Raw genomic sequence first — 18,931 nt, 5'->3', positions numbered from 1 at the left:
ACATTTATCATAGAAGTGTGTTTTCGTGGCAGCTGTTTAGTGATTGCCGAACAGGACTGACTTCAAGGTGCACTTTTTCATTATGCAAAAAAGCAGGTTATAAGCGTTTTGGGTTTCTTCTCATGATATTCTTAACACCGTATTACAGAGACACTAAAAGGATCTTTGCAAAAATATAAAATATACAGACTTTCGTGTTTGCATGAGAAACCATTAAACTTAGCATAGACAAAGCACACTGAGCCACCTATTGCACCATCAGCCCATTTCACGGTGTGGTTTCTTGGCCGCCATAGAGTATGTGTTAAACCAGAGGCCTTGAAATATAATGTACTGCACTTTAGTATTTTCACCCCCCAAAAAATTGTTTTAAGCCAGTTATTTATATATTTTGCTGTAGTGTGTCAGCTTATATTTCCAAACATTCATTTTGCCATTAATTGTAATAATCCAGTGAGATTTTTGGAGTGACAAGAGCCGGTATGATCTGATCTCACCATCATTGATTCTGTCTGTGATTACATGAAGAAAAAAAAAAAAAATGAGACAGACTAAATCCAGAAGAACTGCAGCAATGTCTCCAAGATGCTTAAAGAAACCTTCCTGCAAAGCTACAGTACTGTGAGACGTTTTAGGCACTTGTGTAAAAATGCTGTAAAGTGAGGATGCTTTCCAAAATAATGTCATAAATAGATTTTGTTTATCAAGTAGCTTCTATTAACTGAATCAAATCAATATTTGGTGTGACCATCCTTTGCGTTTCAAACAGCTGTTGTCCAGGTACACTTGCAGATAGCTTTTCAGGTAGCTTTGTAGGAAGGTTTCTTCAAGCGTATTGGAGACATTGCCACAGTTCTTCTGGATTTAGTAGTTTTTTCTGTTTCTTCATGCAATCCCAGATGGATTCGATGATGGTGAGATCAGATCTCTGTGTGGAGCACCGGCTGTTGTCAGACTCCTTATGCATATTTAAATCTCACTGGATTATTACAATGGCAAATGGCCCAGTCTGTTGTGATTGGTTGACCGCTTACAGCGCCTGTCAGAAGCTAAACCCCCATTACCATAACTGAACTTCAGCTCCGGAGGCTTCCTCAGTCCTCAGCAATTACACACTGTAAAGAAGTGTAAACCTCATTTAGACCTCATGGAGATTTTAGAAGCATTCGTCTAAAGGTTATACTACTGTTGTATCGCTATGGTAATTTTAACCAGACTCTTCACATCCTCATCCTTTGAAAGGGTTTACAAAGAGAATTTGCTTTTGCAGGGCAGAAAACAGCGTCTTCTCAACATACACAACACGAGGTGATGAATTTACTGACGAAAGGAGCCGTAGAAACGGTCCTGCCAGCACAGAGCAGGTCAGGCTTTTACAGCTGTTTCTTCCTCTAAACTCTCACGGATCTGTGCTCCTCATCCACTTGAAGTGCCTGGGACTCAGAGCTCACTGTCCCCCAGCCAACAGATTTCATTCCTGGGAACAGTCTTCAACTTAACCCACGCGTGGGCCGCAGTCACGTCAGAGCGTGCTCTGACCATTCAGCAGCCCGCGGCCTCCTTCAAAATTGGAGCCTGTCCCACCGTCAGGTCTTTTCAGAGGATGCTGGGCCTCATGGCCTCTACATCTCCAGTACTTCAGCTAGGCCCGCTGTGCATGCGGCCCCTACAGTACTGGTTGAAACCTCGATTACCAGCCTATGCCTGGCATCACGGACGCCTACGTATCAAGGTGAACCAGGCCTGTGTCTCAGCCCTGACCCCTTGGAGGAATCCTCATTGGTTCCTGTCTGGCGTGGCGGTGGGAGCAGTCACCAGAAGGTGGTCTCGACAGACGCTTCCAACACAGGTTGCACCCTTTGGCACCTGGTCAAACGAGGAAAGTCGGCTAGACATCAACTGCCTGGAAAAGCTAGCAGTCTGTCATGCCTTTCAGACTTTCCTACCAGACCTGAAGGGAAACCACGTCTTGGTCCGATCGGACAGCATGACAGTGGTGTCTTACATAAATCGCTAGGGCAGGCTCACCTCGAAACTTCTGTTCAAACTGGTGAAACACCTCCTGGTATGGGGCACACCACAACCTGCGCTCTCTGAGAGCAGCGTACGTGCCGGGCAAGCTGAACCAAGGTACAGACATGCTATCTCAAAGCAACGTCCCCTCTTCGCCTCAGAAGACAACTCTCACTGCCCAACTTATTTTTCAAAGAGCAGGGATGCGCTGGCCCACGACTGGCCCAGGCTTCTCCTATACGCTTTTCCCCCGACCGCTTTGAACCCCTCAGATCAGAAATTTTTCTGATACTGTAACTGTAAATTTGTTTATGTACATTTCTGAAATGCATAACTGATAACATCACTCTGAATTGTAAAGTAGATGCATGCATGTTCGTTAAAGCTGCTTTGAAACGATATGTAATGTGAAAAGCGCTATAGAAATAATAAATAAATAAATAAATGAATACATTTTAATTGAAAGAGTCTTGGCTAGCCTACTATGCTTATCGCTCCCCTCGCTTAGCTCTACCTAATAATGAATCGCGCTGAAAGCAGGCAGGCACGCGTTTACACTTGCGTGCATGGCAATGACGTAAGATGCACACAAACGCACCAGGGTCCGATAGAATTAAGTTGGGTGTGAAACCAGACCAATGCTGCGGGGGGAGCCGGCAACAATCGCGCTCGGGCTAGGACCGCAGCAAGCGAGTCCAGTGTGAAAGCACTGTTACCTGCCTCCGCCATTTTTCATATCAAAGCAGTGAAGGAGTGGCGAAGGGGAAGAAAGAGGATAGCAGATTAACCAGCAGGTCATCTCCCTCTCGGCACTTCCTCCGTCCGTGGATGAACGAGAGCTGCATTTACTCAGGGCTTTGAGAATATACAAAGAGTGTTCCGCTTCTTTTAGACACATGGAACAGCTTTTTGTATGCTTCGGAGGCCGCACCAAGGGGCATCCGGTCAGAAGCAGAGGATATCTAGATGGATAGTGGATGGATAACATTCATATGCCTTTTAATTTTGGCGCATCACCTCAGCATTTGCCTGAGCCCATTTTGGTGTTGTCTTCACATGTAGACTGTCATTTTCCTCACAGAATTGTTTAAATTGAGCAGACATGAACTGAGGGCCACAGTCTGATCTGATGGTAAAGGTCAGACCGTGACGACTGAAAACTTTTGATATTAAAGTTTATTGACTGATCTGATCTCAGTTTGATGTTTTTATTTCTCAGACTCTGTCCACTGGTGTGGTCCTACTGAAGCTGTGAGCCGATTGGTCCTCTCTGCTCTGGTGGGCGTGGCTACTGTCATTATTCTGGTTTATGAGATCAGATCCAGAAGAGCTGAAAAAAGATCAAGCACATATTCACACATCAGGTACATAATTTATGTAATTTCTCACAAACCGATTTTTCAGATATATTTGTGAGTTTTAATAATTTATACCTTTATATGTTTATCTTTTTCAGAAAGTATTGAAATCTAAAGCAGAACACTGAACTTCAAGTGTGTTCTTGTTCCTCTAGTGTTTGTTTGAGCTTGTGCTCTCTCTTTCAGTGTCAGATTTTTTAAAAATTCCAATTTGAAAGGCTTTTTTTGTTTATATTTCTTTACAAGACACAGATATCAATTTACTACGACTGCTGTATATTTACTCTGTGTTTGCTTGCCTTTAGCAATAAAGCTTTCTCATTCTAAGGTTCAAGAGTCTCTCCATGTTTTCTTACATTTATTATGTCAAGCGCCCCCTGGAGGAATAGTAATTTTACGTACGCAATTAGTGTGCTGTATTGTGAATAAGTCCCTCACGAATGAAGGGTGTGGTTAGACACGACTATAGCCTTATACACGACTATATTCACAATACAGCACGCCTCAAGTACCTTATTGCTTTTATAAAAAGGTTACCAGAAAATGGCAGTAAACAGCCTCATCTGATGGAGCTCAAATGAAAACAGCAAGACTACAGCAAGTATATATTTTTTTTGATCCAATAGCGTTTCCACGACTTTCCAAAAGGGGAAATATTAACTGTCATTCCCTCAGAAACGACCTTGCAGCAGTGTTTACTAGTTCTTCTTTTGAAATGTAATGCCAAGGTAATATACAGTAACATAACGTATATTGTTAATTTATACAAAATATTAAATATATAATTTTAAAATTATATATTAAATATGAAAACTTTGTTAGATGTGCGATGTTAATAACTGTGGAAGCTGACTGTTTCTCCTCTCGACAGTCTCTCACGTGACACCTCTTAACAATGATCTGAATCTTTCACATCACCTGTTGTTTACTGAAAAATCCCTGACTAAGCAAAAACTGCTCAGTGGCTGCACACTTCTCTTGTTGACCTTTGTAGTCAGTCACATAGGCCTTAAAGGTGCTGTATGTAGTTTTCAGCGACCTCTAGCGGTGACGTTTCAGATTGCAACCAATAAGTTTACAAGCGTGTGCTCGAATTTATGAGCGAGCACTGTGGGTACCTTCAGACTGAGACGCAACACACCGGAGAAAGCATCACACAACATGCTGGAAACTCAGGTAAACTCCCACTGCAACGTTACAATAATAGGCTACTTTTATCAGCTTGACGTTGAACTAATGCTCCATGCTCGTACCATGATAAGTAAGGATGGAACCCTAGCAACCGTGCCGGATTTTGCCACTGCAAGCACCACTTCGCATTTTCTTCAGGAAATGTACATTCTAGGTTTGTAGATAAGGTTTCTCCATGATTCAAATGCCCTGCCGATTTTGAGCCGTGTTTTCACCCGAAGTTCATGCGATTCACGTCTGGCCTTACGAGCTTCAGCAGAAAAACTTTTGTTTTTGTTTTTTATCAGTATGTGGAGTGTGTGTTGGAGTCGGTGTTTTGCTGGGAGCAGGTCGTTTCTTAGTTTTATAAGACATTTCATAAGTTGCATAAGTCATAAGTCCATGTCATAAGTTGCAGTGTCGTCGCTGTTGAGTGCAAAGTCAGTAGGCTAGACGAGGCGAGAGGCTCGGGAGCGCGCGTGCAGGTCACGTCACGTCACGTCACTGGATTTCGTGGTAAATCCGACCCGGCACCTTCACATAAAAATAAGAATACTTGCTTTCCGAGGTAATAGCAAAACCTGCAAAGTGGATAATTTTAATGTAAGATTACAACTCCTTCACACACAGGCAATAAAAAAAGATTCATTTAAGTAGAAAAGTTACATGAAGCACCTTTAAAGGGGAAATTGGCAACTATTTCCACTTAATAAAACCGTTTAGAAATCATTTGGATGGTTAAATAACCTGTTCTGGTGAGAATGGTGACTTTCCCCACTCCCCCCAGCGTTCTCCAGCAGAAAACCAACCTTGCAACATGGGTACTAACGCAACCCGTCTGTCTTCTAGTAGCTGTGCCAAGAGAAATCTGAATCATTCCCTTCCGAATCTCACAGAGACGGAGAGTGTGAGTAGGAGCTGTCCATGAGCGAGGAGCAGGAGAAACTTTTGCTAAGTATTCTGATGAATTACTTTGTCATTTTGCCTCCACGTCCCCCCCGATTGCCCGCGAGCTTCTCCTCCCGTCCATACGGTAATCTCTCTACTGTGCGACAGAGAGTCGCGTGGTTATGACGCAATCGTTAGCCTATTTTTACAAAAACTGCTTCTACGGGGCCATAACGTAAGATACAAGGTAATGGAGCCTTTTATACATTTTCGTGTTTCTTTAGAAATAAATAATGGACAAATGTAAAAAGTCTTTAAACACCTCATATGTGAAGTTATTCGCTGTCCAAGTGACGCCAAATGAATGGGAATCAATGGAATGCTAACAGCAGGTGATGGTCTGCTAATCAATGGCTGCGCCCGAGGAAGCTTCAGTTTCTGGCTGATAGATTACCCCCTTGGTTGGAAATAGGAAGTCTTGTGAGAAGCGAGAACGAGCGAGAAACACGAACTGCTTTACCAGCCTGGCTAACGTCAGACCTCGTCTCTTTGAGACGTGGTCTGGGAACCACATGTTCATTTTCTCGCATTTGAGGCGTGGTTTATGAATGCCCAGAGCCGTTTATTGGGCACTACGAATGTCTATCAAATGCGCCTGTACGTAGCTCATAGCCAATCGCTTCAATTATACCAGATGACGTATGTAGAGCGACAGAAATTCGACAAGGAAGAAGACGATGGGTCAGAGATTTATGTGTACATGATGGCGTTCAGCGACTATCCTACTTAGAACACCATCTAAGGCTGCATCGAAAGGTAACTTCGCCTCTGATGCCATGTTGGATCCATAGATATAAACAAACTGCTTTGGTGTGTCGCATAGACGTCATCATAGTCTTGCTGCTCCCTCCCCGTTCTGTGATTGGTTCCCTTTTTGAGGGGAAAATCTGGTCCATGGAATCCAGGCTGCCTAACAGCGTGAATAAAATTGCGCTGCGCGCAAGGCAGCATGGGGAAACCCAGGCTACTGCTTTACGGCAATTCGACATAAACACACAAACCATATGATACTGTGTATTATGTACTGTATTACCCACCTCGGTAGACATAGCTCCACACAATAAAGTTGGCTGGCTCCCATAATAACAAATGCACATGAGCAGCGGTAGAAAGGGGGAGGAGGGTGCCGAGAGTGAGATTTTTTTTTACTACAGTGTTGTGAAATATACGGCCCACAGCTGTAGGGGGAGCTCGTTGAGAAAACACGCGACAACAAAAGTGAAAATCAGCGAAGAAATGGCTAGAGTTGCCTTGTTCCCCTTTAAAACACATCTGGCTTGTATAGTATTCAAACTATTTCTACAATTGTTTTCTATAGAATAAAAAAAAAAAAATAACACTACCCCTCTATATCAGTGTTTCCCAACCCTGCTCCTGGGGTACCCCCAACACTGCACGTTTTCTTTGTCTCCCTAATCAAACACACCTGATTCAGCTCATCAGTTTCCAACCAATCACCGACAGGATTGGGTGTTGTGAGGTTTTGCGCTCGTGCATGGCTGCCTATAATGGCTGATCTCGAAAACCTCACAACACCAACCCCTGTCTGTGATTGGTTGGAACACTATTTATTTTGAGTGGTTGGTGAAACCAATTGTTTTTATGTGCAGATCTCAGAGCCTAGGCTCCCTACAGAGACACGTTTTTTTGACAGCATGCTTATGGGGCGGGCAGCTAACGGATCGTTAGGAAAGATTAGATGAATGTGATCTTTTATGTTTGGGCCTGAAATCGCTCATACAAAATTTAAGAAAATATTAAAAAAATATATTTTTTTGCAAAATTCATAGCAACAAATGAGGAAAACATCGTTGGGCCGAACGGTTCTAAGAACGGAAAGAAATGTATACAGTTGTACACTCTGTCGTCTGGCTGTAGTTTCTCTGTAACTGACCATTTGAGCGAAGTAAACACAATCATCCTCCGCGGTCACTATTTACATCTCATAACGTCTGTAAACTCTTGCATTACCAAGACAATGACTGACACATTGTATATTTGTAAAGAGCTTTGTTATCAGCAACACAGTGGACATTGAAACCATGGCACATAATTGAATGGTTGAGCGAAGAGAACGGTGGAAAAGCAGCTAAAGTGATTTATACTAAAAGAAATGCTAAAATTTCAAGATCAGAGATGGAAGAAAAGGTAAAAGTATAAAGAATATTAAAGGTCCCGTTCTTCGTGATCCCATGATTTAAACTTTAGTTAGTGTGTAATGTTGCTGTTAGAGCATAAATAATATCTGTAAAATTATAAAAGCTCAAAGTTCAATGCCAAGCGAGATATTTTATTTAACAGAAGTCGACTACAACGAACGGCTCGTTTGGACTACATCCCTCTACTTCCTTCTTTAATGATGTCACTAGAACCGTTTCTTGACTAACCTCCGCCCACAGGAATGCTCCCTCAACTCTACTGGCTACTTGCGCACTTCTTATAACTTACTGTGTTACTCAGCTCTTACGGTGATTTTCTGAAGTAAAACGTTTCGGTTACTCACGTAACCTCTGTTCTCTCTAGAAGAGGGAACGAGTATTGCGTAGTTAGCTTACGCTACGGGAAAGCCTTTCTTTCTCGAGATACTGAAGCCAAAAATTATCCTTAATTTTTATAATTTTGTCAACGCAGTGCGGCAGCCTGCAGACCTAGGGCAAGCTAACTAGCGTGCCCATTGGCTGCCCTGCGGCAACTGCAGCAGCCTACCGCTGAGCCCTTGGCGTGACGTCACGACCAATGAGCGCGCTTGGCGCGCTTAATGCGTCACAGCCCGCGAAAAGGGGTGTGGCTTAGCGTATATAAACAGGGCTCGGAGGCTGCTTCTCTGGTTTCTGTCGCATGAAGCGAAATGAGCTCGTGGCGCGAGCACGGCGGGCTACGCAATACTCGTTCCCTCTTCTAGAGAGAACAGAGGTTACGTGAGTAACCGAAACGTTCTCTTACGAGAGGTTCTCTCGTATTGCGTAGTTAGCTTACGCTACGGGAACGCCCTTGTCAACGCCGTGCGCGCCCAGCATCCACTGAATGAGTCCCAGGGAGAGCCCGGGGAACGTGATAGCGGAGAGCCGGGCAGCCCGAAGAGGGCTAGCGCCGTACATAAGCACACACTAGGGGGTTAGGAGCGGCACGGCCGGTCCTAACTGCCAATTCCCTGTATAGTGCAGCTCAACCAGTAGAGCTAAATCACACAACGTAGCCCGCGCACAGATAGTGGGCTGGCATACGCGAGACTTAGACTGATAAGACTTTCGCCTGCAAGGCGGGAACATCCAGGTTGTAAAACCTAACAAACGTGGAGGGGGAGGCCCAGCCTGCCGCTGCACAAATGTCATGAATGGGAATCCCGCTGGACCATGCCCACGACGAGGCCATGCCTCTAGTGGAATGAGCTCGAACGCCCAATGGGCACTGCAGGTCTTTAGACGCATAAGCAGCAGCAATAGCGTCCACTATCCATCTGGACAGGCTGTGTTTCGAGGCGGCGAGACCCTTGGTGCGCCCACCAAACGAAACAAAGAGCTGATCCGAGCGCCTGAAAGCGGCGGACCGTGAAATGTAGTTTCTCAACGCCCTGACCGGGCAGAGGAGATTACTATCGGCCTCGCTGCCGTGCGTCGGCAGGGCTGAGAGGGAAATGACCTGTGCTCTGAAGGGAGTGCCCAAAATTTTTGGAACGTACCCATGCCTCGGTCTGAGAATGACTTTGGAGTCATTAGGTCCGAACTCGAGGCACGCGGCGTTAACAGATAACGCGTGAAGGTCTCCCACTCGTTTGACTGACGACAGTGCTATCAGAAAAACGGTTTTGAGCGTGAGGTATTTCATATCCACAGTTTCCAAGGGTTCGAAGGGATGCGCTCTCAGGGCCTCCAAGACCAGAGAGAGATCCCACATAGGAACCGAGGGGGGTCGCGGGGGGTTCATCCTCCTGGCTCCCCTAAGGAAGCGGATGACGAGCTCGTTCCTTCCTAATGCGCGGCCCTGCTCAGAAACCGAGAGCGCTGAAATGGCCGCAACATAGACTTTGAGCGTGGAGGGGGACCTGCCCGCGTCCAGTAGCTCTTGAAGGAAACACAGTACTCGCGATACCCCACATGTCTGTGGATCGAGCCCCTTAGCAGTGCACCATGTGTTAAACACTGACCATTTCGACATGTAGAGCCGCCTCGTAGAGGGGGCTCTAGATTGTATGATCGTGTTCATGACCCCGTCTGGCAGATTAGCGTGTAATCGTTGAGGCTCCACGCATGCAGAGACCAGCGCTCTGGATGGGGATGCCATATCGATCCGCGTGCTTGAGAGAGGAGGTCTCTCCTCACCGGTATCGGCCAGGGGGCTGAGTCTGCCAGCTGTATTAGATCCGGGAACCAAGCTTGGTTCTCCCAGCATGGGGCTATGAGGAGCACTGAGTGGCGCGCTTCCCTGATTCTCTCGATGACCTGAGGCAGCAGAGAGACCGGGGGAAAAGCGTACAACGGGCCGCTGGGCCAGATCTGGGCCAGCGCGTCCTCGTTCTTCGAGAAGAACTCTGGGCAGTGAGCGTTGTCTTTTGACGCAAAAAGGTCGACTTTCGCTCTGCCGAACCGTCGCCACAGTGACTGGACTGTTTGGGGGTGTAGAGACCACTCCCCAGGGGGAACGTTGTCCCTGGACAGTCTGTCGGGGCCCTCGTTCAGGTGGCCAGGCACATGCGCGGCTCTCAGCGAGCGCAGAGAGTGCTGAGCCCACACGAGGAGGCGTTCCGCCAGGGTGCAGAGCATCTTTGATCTGACACCGCCCTGGTGATTCACGTAGGCCACTACCGATGTATTGTCCGTACGGACTAGAACATGGTGACCGTGGAGGAATGGGAGGAAGTGTTTGAGCGCTTTCTCGACCGCGAGCATCTCTAGACAGTTTATGTGTAGGAGATTCTCCTGGTCTGACCAGCGGCCATAGACCGGTCTGCCTTCGAAGAGCGCTCCCCAACCTAGGTTGGAAGCGTCTGTCGAGACAACTTTCCGGTGTGAAATCACTCCCATAGTCACTCCTGTGTGATACCATTCGGCTGCCAGCCAGGGCTGCAGGGCTGAAATGCATCCCTGATTCACTCTGACTCGCAAGCCGCCGGCCGCCCAGGCTCGGTGGGGCACGCGCATTTTCAGCCAGCGTTGGAGCGGGCGCATGCGCAGTAAACCCAGCTGGAGCACTGCTGCAGCTGAGGCCATATGCCCCAGGATACGCTGGAATGTCCTCAGCGGAACCCGGCTGCCTATTTGGAGGGATGCGGCGAGAAGGCGGATGCGGCGCGCGCGCTGCTCCGACAGTCTGGCCGTCATAGCCACCGAGTCCAGTTCTATTCCAAGAAAGGAAATTGACTGACGGGGTGATAGCGAGCTCTTGGTCCAGTTGACCGAGAGACCCAGCTCCTCCAGATGGCTGAGAAGCGCTGTTCTGTGAGACACAAGTTCCGTCTCTGACTGCGCTAGAATAAGCCAATCGTCCAGATAATTCAGTATTCGCATTCCCTGTTTCCTCAGGGGAGCGAGGGCCGTGTCCATGCATTTCGTAAATGTACGGGGTGCCAAAGACAGGCCGAACGGCAGGACTGTGTACTGATATACTCGACCCTCGAAGGCGAATCTCAAGAATGGCCTGTGACGGGGAGTTATCTGGATCTGAAAGTATGCGTCTTTTAGATCGAGAGAGATAAACCAGTCTCCTGGGCGAATCTGCGCGAGGATTTTTCTGGTTGTGATCATCTTGAACGGCCGTCTCATGAGGGCTTTGTTCAGATGTCTCAGATCTAAAATAGGTCTGAACGCTCCGTCCTTCTTGGGCACGAGGAAGTAGCGGCTGTAAAAGCCCGACTCGCTCAAAGAAGGATGAACCTGTTCTATAGCCCCTTTGCGCAGCAGCTTCGCTATTTCTGCTTGAAGCAAGTGCGCCGCTTCTGAACTCACTCTCGTCTCCGTCTGTGCTGTATAGCGCGGAGGGCGACGAGCGAATTGAAGCGAATAGCCGTGTTTTATAGTTTTCAGCACCCATTCTGACGCGCCCTGAATCGCTTCCCATGCTTCCGCATGCATAGCTAGGGGTCGAATGGTCTCTGGGCTCAGATCGCCGCGCTGCGCGGGATGGGGAGCCTGTATCAGAGAGAAAGGCGCGGCGCGCGCGCCGCTGGTGCTCGAACACGGGGGCTGGTAAACAGTATTGGCCGACTGTACAGCGTTCAGTAGCTCGGTCCCATCGGATGGAGCGTGATTTGCTGTCAAACAACCCAGGCGCGAGAGAGGCGTGGGGATTATCATGTCTACAAGTGAGTGCGCGTGCTCGTGAGCGGGCGCAGGGTTTACACTTATGACACGGCCAGTGTTTGGGAGCTTTAGAGGATCCGTGACCCAAGGTAACTGGCTGGCAGAGCGAGCAGCGGGTAGGTGTGAGCACAAGGTTGTGGGCACATTTCCTACATTTAATACTCGAGCGGCTTGCGACCGCTTTATGAGAGAGCGCTCTGTACGCGTTACCATGGGGACCCTGTTTGTGTGAAGCAGTGAGCACATGGGAGTGGGCACATTTTCTACACTTATAACACCCTCGGCTTGAGCCGCTGTTGCCCGGGGTAACCAAGTGGCAGAGCGAGTTACAGGTAGATGTGAGCACAGAGTTGTGGGCACATTTACTACACTTATTACTCGAGCGGCGTGTGACCGCTTTATGAGAGAGCGCTCTGAACGCGTTACCATGGGGATCGTGTTTGTGTGAAGCAGTGAGCACGTGGGAGTGGGCACATTTTCTACGCTTACAACACCTTCGGCCGGAGCCGGAAAGCCCGAATTTACACTCTTTCTGAGATTTATTTGGGCCGCCGTAAAAACGGCGTTTGTGTGCAGGCGAGCGAGTGGTATTACTGGCTCGTTGGCTGCGGTGTAAGCTGCTGTAGTAGCCTGCACTGAGGGGACTGACAGAGCTGGGCGTTTTGATGGCGGTCCGGCCGCAGCGGGACTCAGCCATCTCTTCCTCCCTGCGGGTGCTAGGAGGACTTCGCGGGCTCAGACTTCAGCGTTATCTTGGGACGCGGACCCCGGGGGGGCGGCGGTCTGTGACGGCTGGTCGAGCGCGACCTAGGGCGGCCGCCCTGGCGTCGCTGCGAAGTGGTTGGTGGCCGAGACGAGCGCTGTGTGGAGCTGCGCGCAGGAGGCTGAGCTTGAGAGCGGCCTGCGGCTGGGCTCGAGCGGCGAGGCAGGAAGAGATTCATAGCCTGCGACGCCTTCTGCACTTCAGAGAAGCGGTCCACAATCCCGCTGACCGCAGGGCCGAAGAGGCCGGTGGGCGAGAGCGGGGCGTTGAGGAAGACAGCGCGTTCTGACTCACTCATATCCGCCAGCGTCAACCATAAGTGTCTGTCGATGACGGTGAGCGCGGCCATAGATCTGCCGATGGCTTGTGCAGCGGTCTTAGTAGCACGGAGCGAAAGGTCCGTCGCGCTGCGCAGATCTGTTAAGGCTGTATGATCCGAGCCCTTCTCGTCCAATTCGCGGAGGAGGTCGGCTTGCAGGATCTGAAGAACAGCCATCGAGTGCAGGGCAGAAGCAGCTTGGCCGGAGGCGGCGAATGCGCGGCCGGCGAGAGCTGATGTGGTCCTGCAGGCTTTAGACGGCAGGGCAGACTTTGAGCGCCATCTAGCAGACGGCGGGCAAAGGTGCGTTGCCACCGCTTCCTCAACGGAAGGGATGCCGGTATAGCCTTTCTCGGCGGCCCCGTCCACCTGGGAGAGAGCCGAGGAGACAGACGAGCGGAGTCTAGCGGAGAAGGGCGCGTTCCACGACTTCGACAGCTCCTGGTGGAGCTCAGGCAGGAAGGGTGCTGACCTAGAGGCTGGCGCTTGGCGGCGGCTAGGCAGAAAACACCCGTCGAGTCGGTTAGGCGCGGGCTCCTTGGGTGGGGACCAGTCCAACCCCAGTCGGTCGACCGCTTTGGTGAGGAGGCGGATAAGCTCCGCGTCGACACTGGAGCGGGACCTGCCAGACTCAGGAGTAGAGGAGGCGGAGCGGTGAGAGCCCGACCACTCCTCGCTGTCCGAAGCAAGCAGAGAGCAGCTGTCAGCGGCGTCATCTGCTTCATCCCCTGAGGCGACGGCAGTGCGGGCAGTAGCCGGCCGCTGCGCGTCGGTGAAGGGCGGGGGAGAAGGAGAAAGCGAGGCTCGCGGGAGGGGCTCCGGCGAGCGCTCAGCTATAACCACCGGCTCTGGAGGCCTTTGAGAGCGGCGTTTCTTCTTACGCGGCCCTGAAGAGGCAGCCGGGGAAGGTGGAGGATCGTCAAACATGGCGAGTCGAGCCCGCAGGGTCGACATCGGCAAGTCCTCACACTGTTCGCAGCCGCCCGAGGAGAGGGCGCGGGCTGCGTGGTCGAAGCCCAGGCAGAGAGCGCAAATCACGTGGCGGTCTCCATCGCTGAGCGGGGCTCTGCACGAGCCACAGGATGAGCGAGGCATTTGCAACAACGCCTCGCGCTCTTTTAGATGCAAAAGTGTGTCGCGGGGCGAACACACAAACACATACAAAACAGAGCAGTAAAGGATATGATCGCCGGATAGCGAAGCAGGCAGGGAAAGCTGAAGGCGGCGAAGGCGGCCGGCGTCCTCAGGCTGAGATCCTCGGCGTGCTGGTCGCTTGTTTCGACGGCGGCTTCCTCAGAGAGCAGCGATGCGAAGAGCTTCGCTGAAAAGACAGAAATCGGAGAAGCAGCCTCCGAGCCCTGTTTATATACGCTAAGCCACACCCCTTTTCGCGGGCTGTGACGCATTAAGCGCGCCAAGCGCGCTCATTGGTCGTGACGTCACGCCAAGGGCTCAGCGGTAGGCTGCTGCAGTTGCCGCAGGGCAGCCAATGGGCACGCTAGTTAGCTTGCCCTAGGTCTGCAGGCTGCCGCACTGCGTTGACAAAATTATAAAAATTAAGGATAATTTTTGGCTTCAGTATCTCGAGAAAGAAAGGCTTTCCCGTAGCGTAAGCTAACTACGCAATACGAGAGAACCTCTCGTAAGAGAACTGACGCTTCATCTTTTGTGTGATGTACAATAAACTTTATTAAACTTATCAGTATATGTTTGATCATCATTCAGACAGCAGACTTGTAGGCTATTAATAAATAATGGATACATAGCCTACAAGCAGATGACAAATACGTTATAATAACCGTAATTAAACTACTAAACTATACCTGTTCCATCTCTATACAGCACTCTGACTCTGTAGGCATTATTGTCCGACTCGAAATGAACGCCGTTACTGAGAGTTTCTGATATTATCATCATTCCGTGAGATGAAATTGTCCTGAGAGATTGAAATTGTCTCATGAAGCTCCGCCCCCTGTGTCGTCCAGCAGCAGCTCATTTGCATTTAAAGGGCACACACTAAAACAGCGCGTTTTTCTGAGCCCCAAAAAATGACAATTTAAACATGCTGTAAAAAATGATCTGTGGGGTATTTTGAGCTGAAACTTCACATACACACTCTGGGGACATCAGAGACTTATTTTACATCTTGTGAAAAGGGGCATAATACGGGACCTTTAATTTAAGGATGTGTAGTTGAATGGTCACAGAAAAGAGTCTTTAAAGGTCTTTAGATGTTTCATGAACTTTATAAAAGTACTCAGTTGTCGGGAAGAGTTGGGAAGATTTGTCCACCGATGAGGATTTGTGAAGGTGAAGGTTCTGGAAAGTGATTTTGTTCATCTCTGTGAAGGGATGTAACATGAATGTAACATGAGGGTGAGTTTATTGCAAAATATGCATATATACATATTCAAATAAAAATTCGGTCAATCATTTACTCACCCTCAAGTTGTTCCAAACCTGTATAAACCAAGCACAAAAGAAGATTGACTTCCATAGTATGAAAAAAAATTCAACGGGGCCCATCAACTGTCTATATAACAAATTTAACCCTTCATGACAACTGTGAGGGGGGTGAATTTTTTTATAACCATGTTTGGTTATCCGGGAGTGATGTGCTGCCAAAATGGCTATGGACTGCCGTCTTTTGAGCTTCAAAAATGCTCTTCAGAGACCCACGGTGATGTCCCGGAGAGTATGTCCTTTATTTTTTTACAGTCTAAGGTTGCTATTGATAACAGTTATTATCAGAGGAATAACAGACCTCGGAATGTCATGACCGACCAATCAGAATCAAGCATTTCACAGATCCGTGTTATAAAGCATTTTAACTCACCATCTGACTGAGTGAATTGCTTCGTTAGAACATAATTGCTGTTTTTGTAGATCTGCTGTAGTTTTTCTCTGATATCAGTGTATTCCTTCCACATGTCTTTAGATGCACCATCTTTAATCCAGTCCTGTTTGGGAATCAGCTTCTTTATGTTACTGTCATAATAATTGATCTGTTGATTATCCAGTGTTGTTACAGCAGAAAACTCTGGGATTTCTGCAAACGTCTGGCCGCTTATTCTGGTGTAAGCGGTCAAATGTGTAAGTCTGAAAAAATAGTAAACACACATCAACACAAACACAAAAACAACAACATAAAGTTCTCAAAATGGTTACTACATATAAATACAGTGTTAAAAATATAATTTCTTTTTGATACCAAAATGGCTTGGTTACTCATGTAACCTCGATTCCCTGAGATAATGGGGACAAGCATTGTGTCAGTCAGTGACGCTTTTGGGAAACTCCTTTTTCTCTGAATACTGAAGCCTGATTGAATCAGGCAATTGGCATTTCAGGCTGCCAAATTGGGCAAGGATGACTACCTATACAAGTTGACGGTGAATGCTATTTCATCTGAATCCTTTGACCTCTCTTCGGTGATCGATCGGCCCACTGGAAAAGTCCCAGTGCTCATGACGGCCAGTACATGTCGGGGCCTGTTAGAGAAATTGGGGAGTCGAGGAGAGCTGTTTCCACGTCCTAGATCTCTATTAAATTTAAATGTCCACCAAACTGTCCATCGCATGGCCAATCGCATGAGCCGTTTTCTTAGTAGCACTGGACAGCTCCTTGAAAGAAGCAGGGTCACGCACTCACGGTGCTCATCCGAGGAGTGCGTAAGAGCCCTGCATGTGCCACCTTCTTGGCCTGGCGAGCTGAAGGCTGCATGAGACAAATACATATAATTGGAAAATACTGAAACTGAAAAATTTCAGTGCAGCTTCAACAAATCAAAATCCTGCTTTTCAGTTCAAGAACAAGTTAAATTATCCTGGATATTATACAAGATGTTTGAGAAAATATTGCATATCAGATTTGAAAACTCTTAGTTTCTGTCTGTTCAACACATGGAAGTAGGCCTTGTTGAAAGAGAATTCGTAGTTCAAATTACATCACAAAATTAATCTTACCTCAGTAAACCAAAGGCACGTAGATGAAGAAAATGATTATTAACCTCATTGCAGATGAAAAAAACATTGCAGATGAAAATTCTTTGTGTAGTCGTCGAAGAGCGCTGTAAAACTCTTTAGCCTTTGCTACATATGAATCAACAGGAAATGAATCAACTGATCTGACGTCACCAACTCTAGAGAAACGGTCTCAATACGGAAGGGTGGAACCTTTCACTCACAGGTTGTCGTGACTCGCTCAGTAAAGTTTCTCTTCGACGACTACACTTAACAATTATGTCTCAAATACATGGATTTTCGTCAGCAATGAAGTTCATCATTTTCTTCCTCTGCGTACCTTTGGTTTACTCAGGTGAGATTCATTTCGTACAGTCGTTTAAACAATGAATTATCTGTCAGCAAGGCGTTCATCTAGCCTACTTCCGTGTGTTGAACGGACACACAATCATGAGATGTTTGTAATAGAATAGATTAAAATATCAAAGAATAAAGAAAGTAAGTTAAGAATTTCAGTGGGATTGGTGTCTCAAATTAATGTAATATTCATTTTGATAATGGAATTTTATAGTTATTTGATTTGACATTATGAGATTCTTAACCATGTTTGAGAGCTTTATGTCTTGTGTTGTTTTGTTCAATGTTTGTTCAGAGTTACACACGCTCTACACCTCATACACTGGACTAAATAAACAGACGGCTCGAGGAATCCAAGAGTTTTTATCTATAACTTTCCTGGATTATCAACAGATCGATTACTATGACAATAACATAAAGCAGCTGGTTCCCAAACAGGACTGGATGGAGGATTTTTCATCTACAGAACTGTGGAAGAAATACATTGAGATCAGAGAAAAACAACAGCAGATCTACAAAGACAACATTCCTGTTCTAATGGAGCGATTCAATCAGTCAGGTGGTGAGTCAAAATGCTTTTATACTACATTTTCAAATGTAAACCGATTACCTTATAAATATATATAAAAGCTCAATATATCCTGAAGCCGGATGTGCGGATTTGGGACATGTTTGATGTTAAAAAGTGTCATTAAGCACAATAAGTTTTGTTTCATTCATATTTTAGTTATATTTGGCCTAGTTTTTGTAATTTGCTTCTTTTTTCTTATTTTTATTAACAGAAATGTGATCAAATAACACAAAATAAATATATTGTGTTCTTTATTGTTATTGTAAAAATAACATTTCTCATATCGTGAAATAAGAATTTGGTCATATCGCCCATCCCTACTTGTGCATTAAACAAAAAGTTGTACCTTCTACCTTTTTTTCCTTCTTCAGGAGTTCATATGTATCAGAGGGTCTCTGGATGTGATTATGATGATAAGACTGAAGTATCAGAAGTACCGTTTGATCGGTACACTTATGATGGACATACTTTCATCACGCTGGATGTGAGGGTGTTCAGATACACTGCACATGTACCACAGGCAATACCCACAGTGGAGAAGTGGAATAATGCCAATGCAGAAAAAAATCCTACAGTGCTGAAACGATACTACAATTATGAGTGCGTTTACTGGCTGAAACATTTCTTGTCGTTAAGGAAAGCAGATTTCGAGAGAAGAGGTACCTTGTTATTGAGAACTTCACTTTGTTCAAAAAATAGATTTTTTATTATAATGAGTCATTTGGTGTTTCTCTTTTCTCATGCATTGCTTCATTAAAACAAAAACAAAATTAATTTGAAAAAAACTAAGTAAATCATATAAATGTAACTAATCTGTAACCATCTATTTATGTTTTTATATTTATTTTTTTATATATACTTTAATGTTTATCCTATCTTTACCACATTTGGCTAATAGGATTGTAAGGGTACACTGGGCAAATTTATCAAATTCAGATTTTTTATCATTAAAACATTTGTCAAATAGATATCTGAAGTCAATATCAAACATTAACAATTTGAAAGGGATAGTTCAGCCAAAAATGAAGAAGATTCTTGCAGTCAGTCTTCAGACGCAAAATCAAACCGTTACTATTAGGACCAGCCATCCAGTGATGTTTAGTATTATTTATATATTTATATAGTTTTGTATTAATATTTTGAAATCGATTTTTTTTTCTCCATAATCATTATT

The 18,931-nt window shown here is 46.5% G+C and overlaps 2 protein-coding genes across 2 annotated transcripts in view; one reads left to right on the top strand and one right to left on the bottom strand.

Annotated features, from left to right (window-relative positions):
- The window catches only part of LOC308701560 (uncharacterized protein), a gene marked incomplete at its 3' end in the record, with an annotated part of 34,192 nt that extends 30,924 nt beyond the window's left edge, over positions 1-3,268 (top strand). The window contains exons 10-11 of the mRNA XM_081383916.1: positions 1,431-1,972; positions 3,233-3,268. Coding sequence (XP_081240042.1) covers positions 1,431-1,972; positions 3,233-3,268 — 578 coding nt within the window. The remainder of the gene's footprint in view (positions 1-1,430; positions 1,973-3,232) is intronic.
- LOC308702276 (major histocompatibility complex class I-related gene protein-like) overlaps positions 1-15,804 on the bottom strand; it is a 55,742-nt gene extending 39,938 nt beyond the window's left edge. The window contains exon 1 of the mRNA XM_081384984.1: positions 15,704-15,804. Within this exon, the coding sequence (XP_081241110.1) occupies positions 15,704-15,797 (94 nt within the window). The 5' untranslated portion in view covers positions 15,798-15,804. The remainder of the gene's footprint in view (positions 1-15,703) is intronic.
- Between the last annotated feature and the right edge of the window lie 3,127 nt (positions 15,805-18,931).

This window comes from Scardinius erythrophthalmus (genome assembly GCF_964197995.2).
Source record: "Scardinius erythrophthalmus genome assembly, chromosome: 14".
In the NCBI taxonomy this organism is placed as follows: Eukaryota; Metazoa; Chordata; class Actinopteri; order Cypriniformes; family Leuciscidae; genus Scardinius; species Scardinius erythrophthalmus.
The sequence above is the reverse complement of the archived record's forward strand: the minus strand, read 5'-3'. Positions and strand labels throughout refer to the sequence as shown.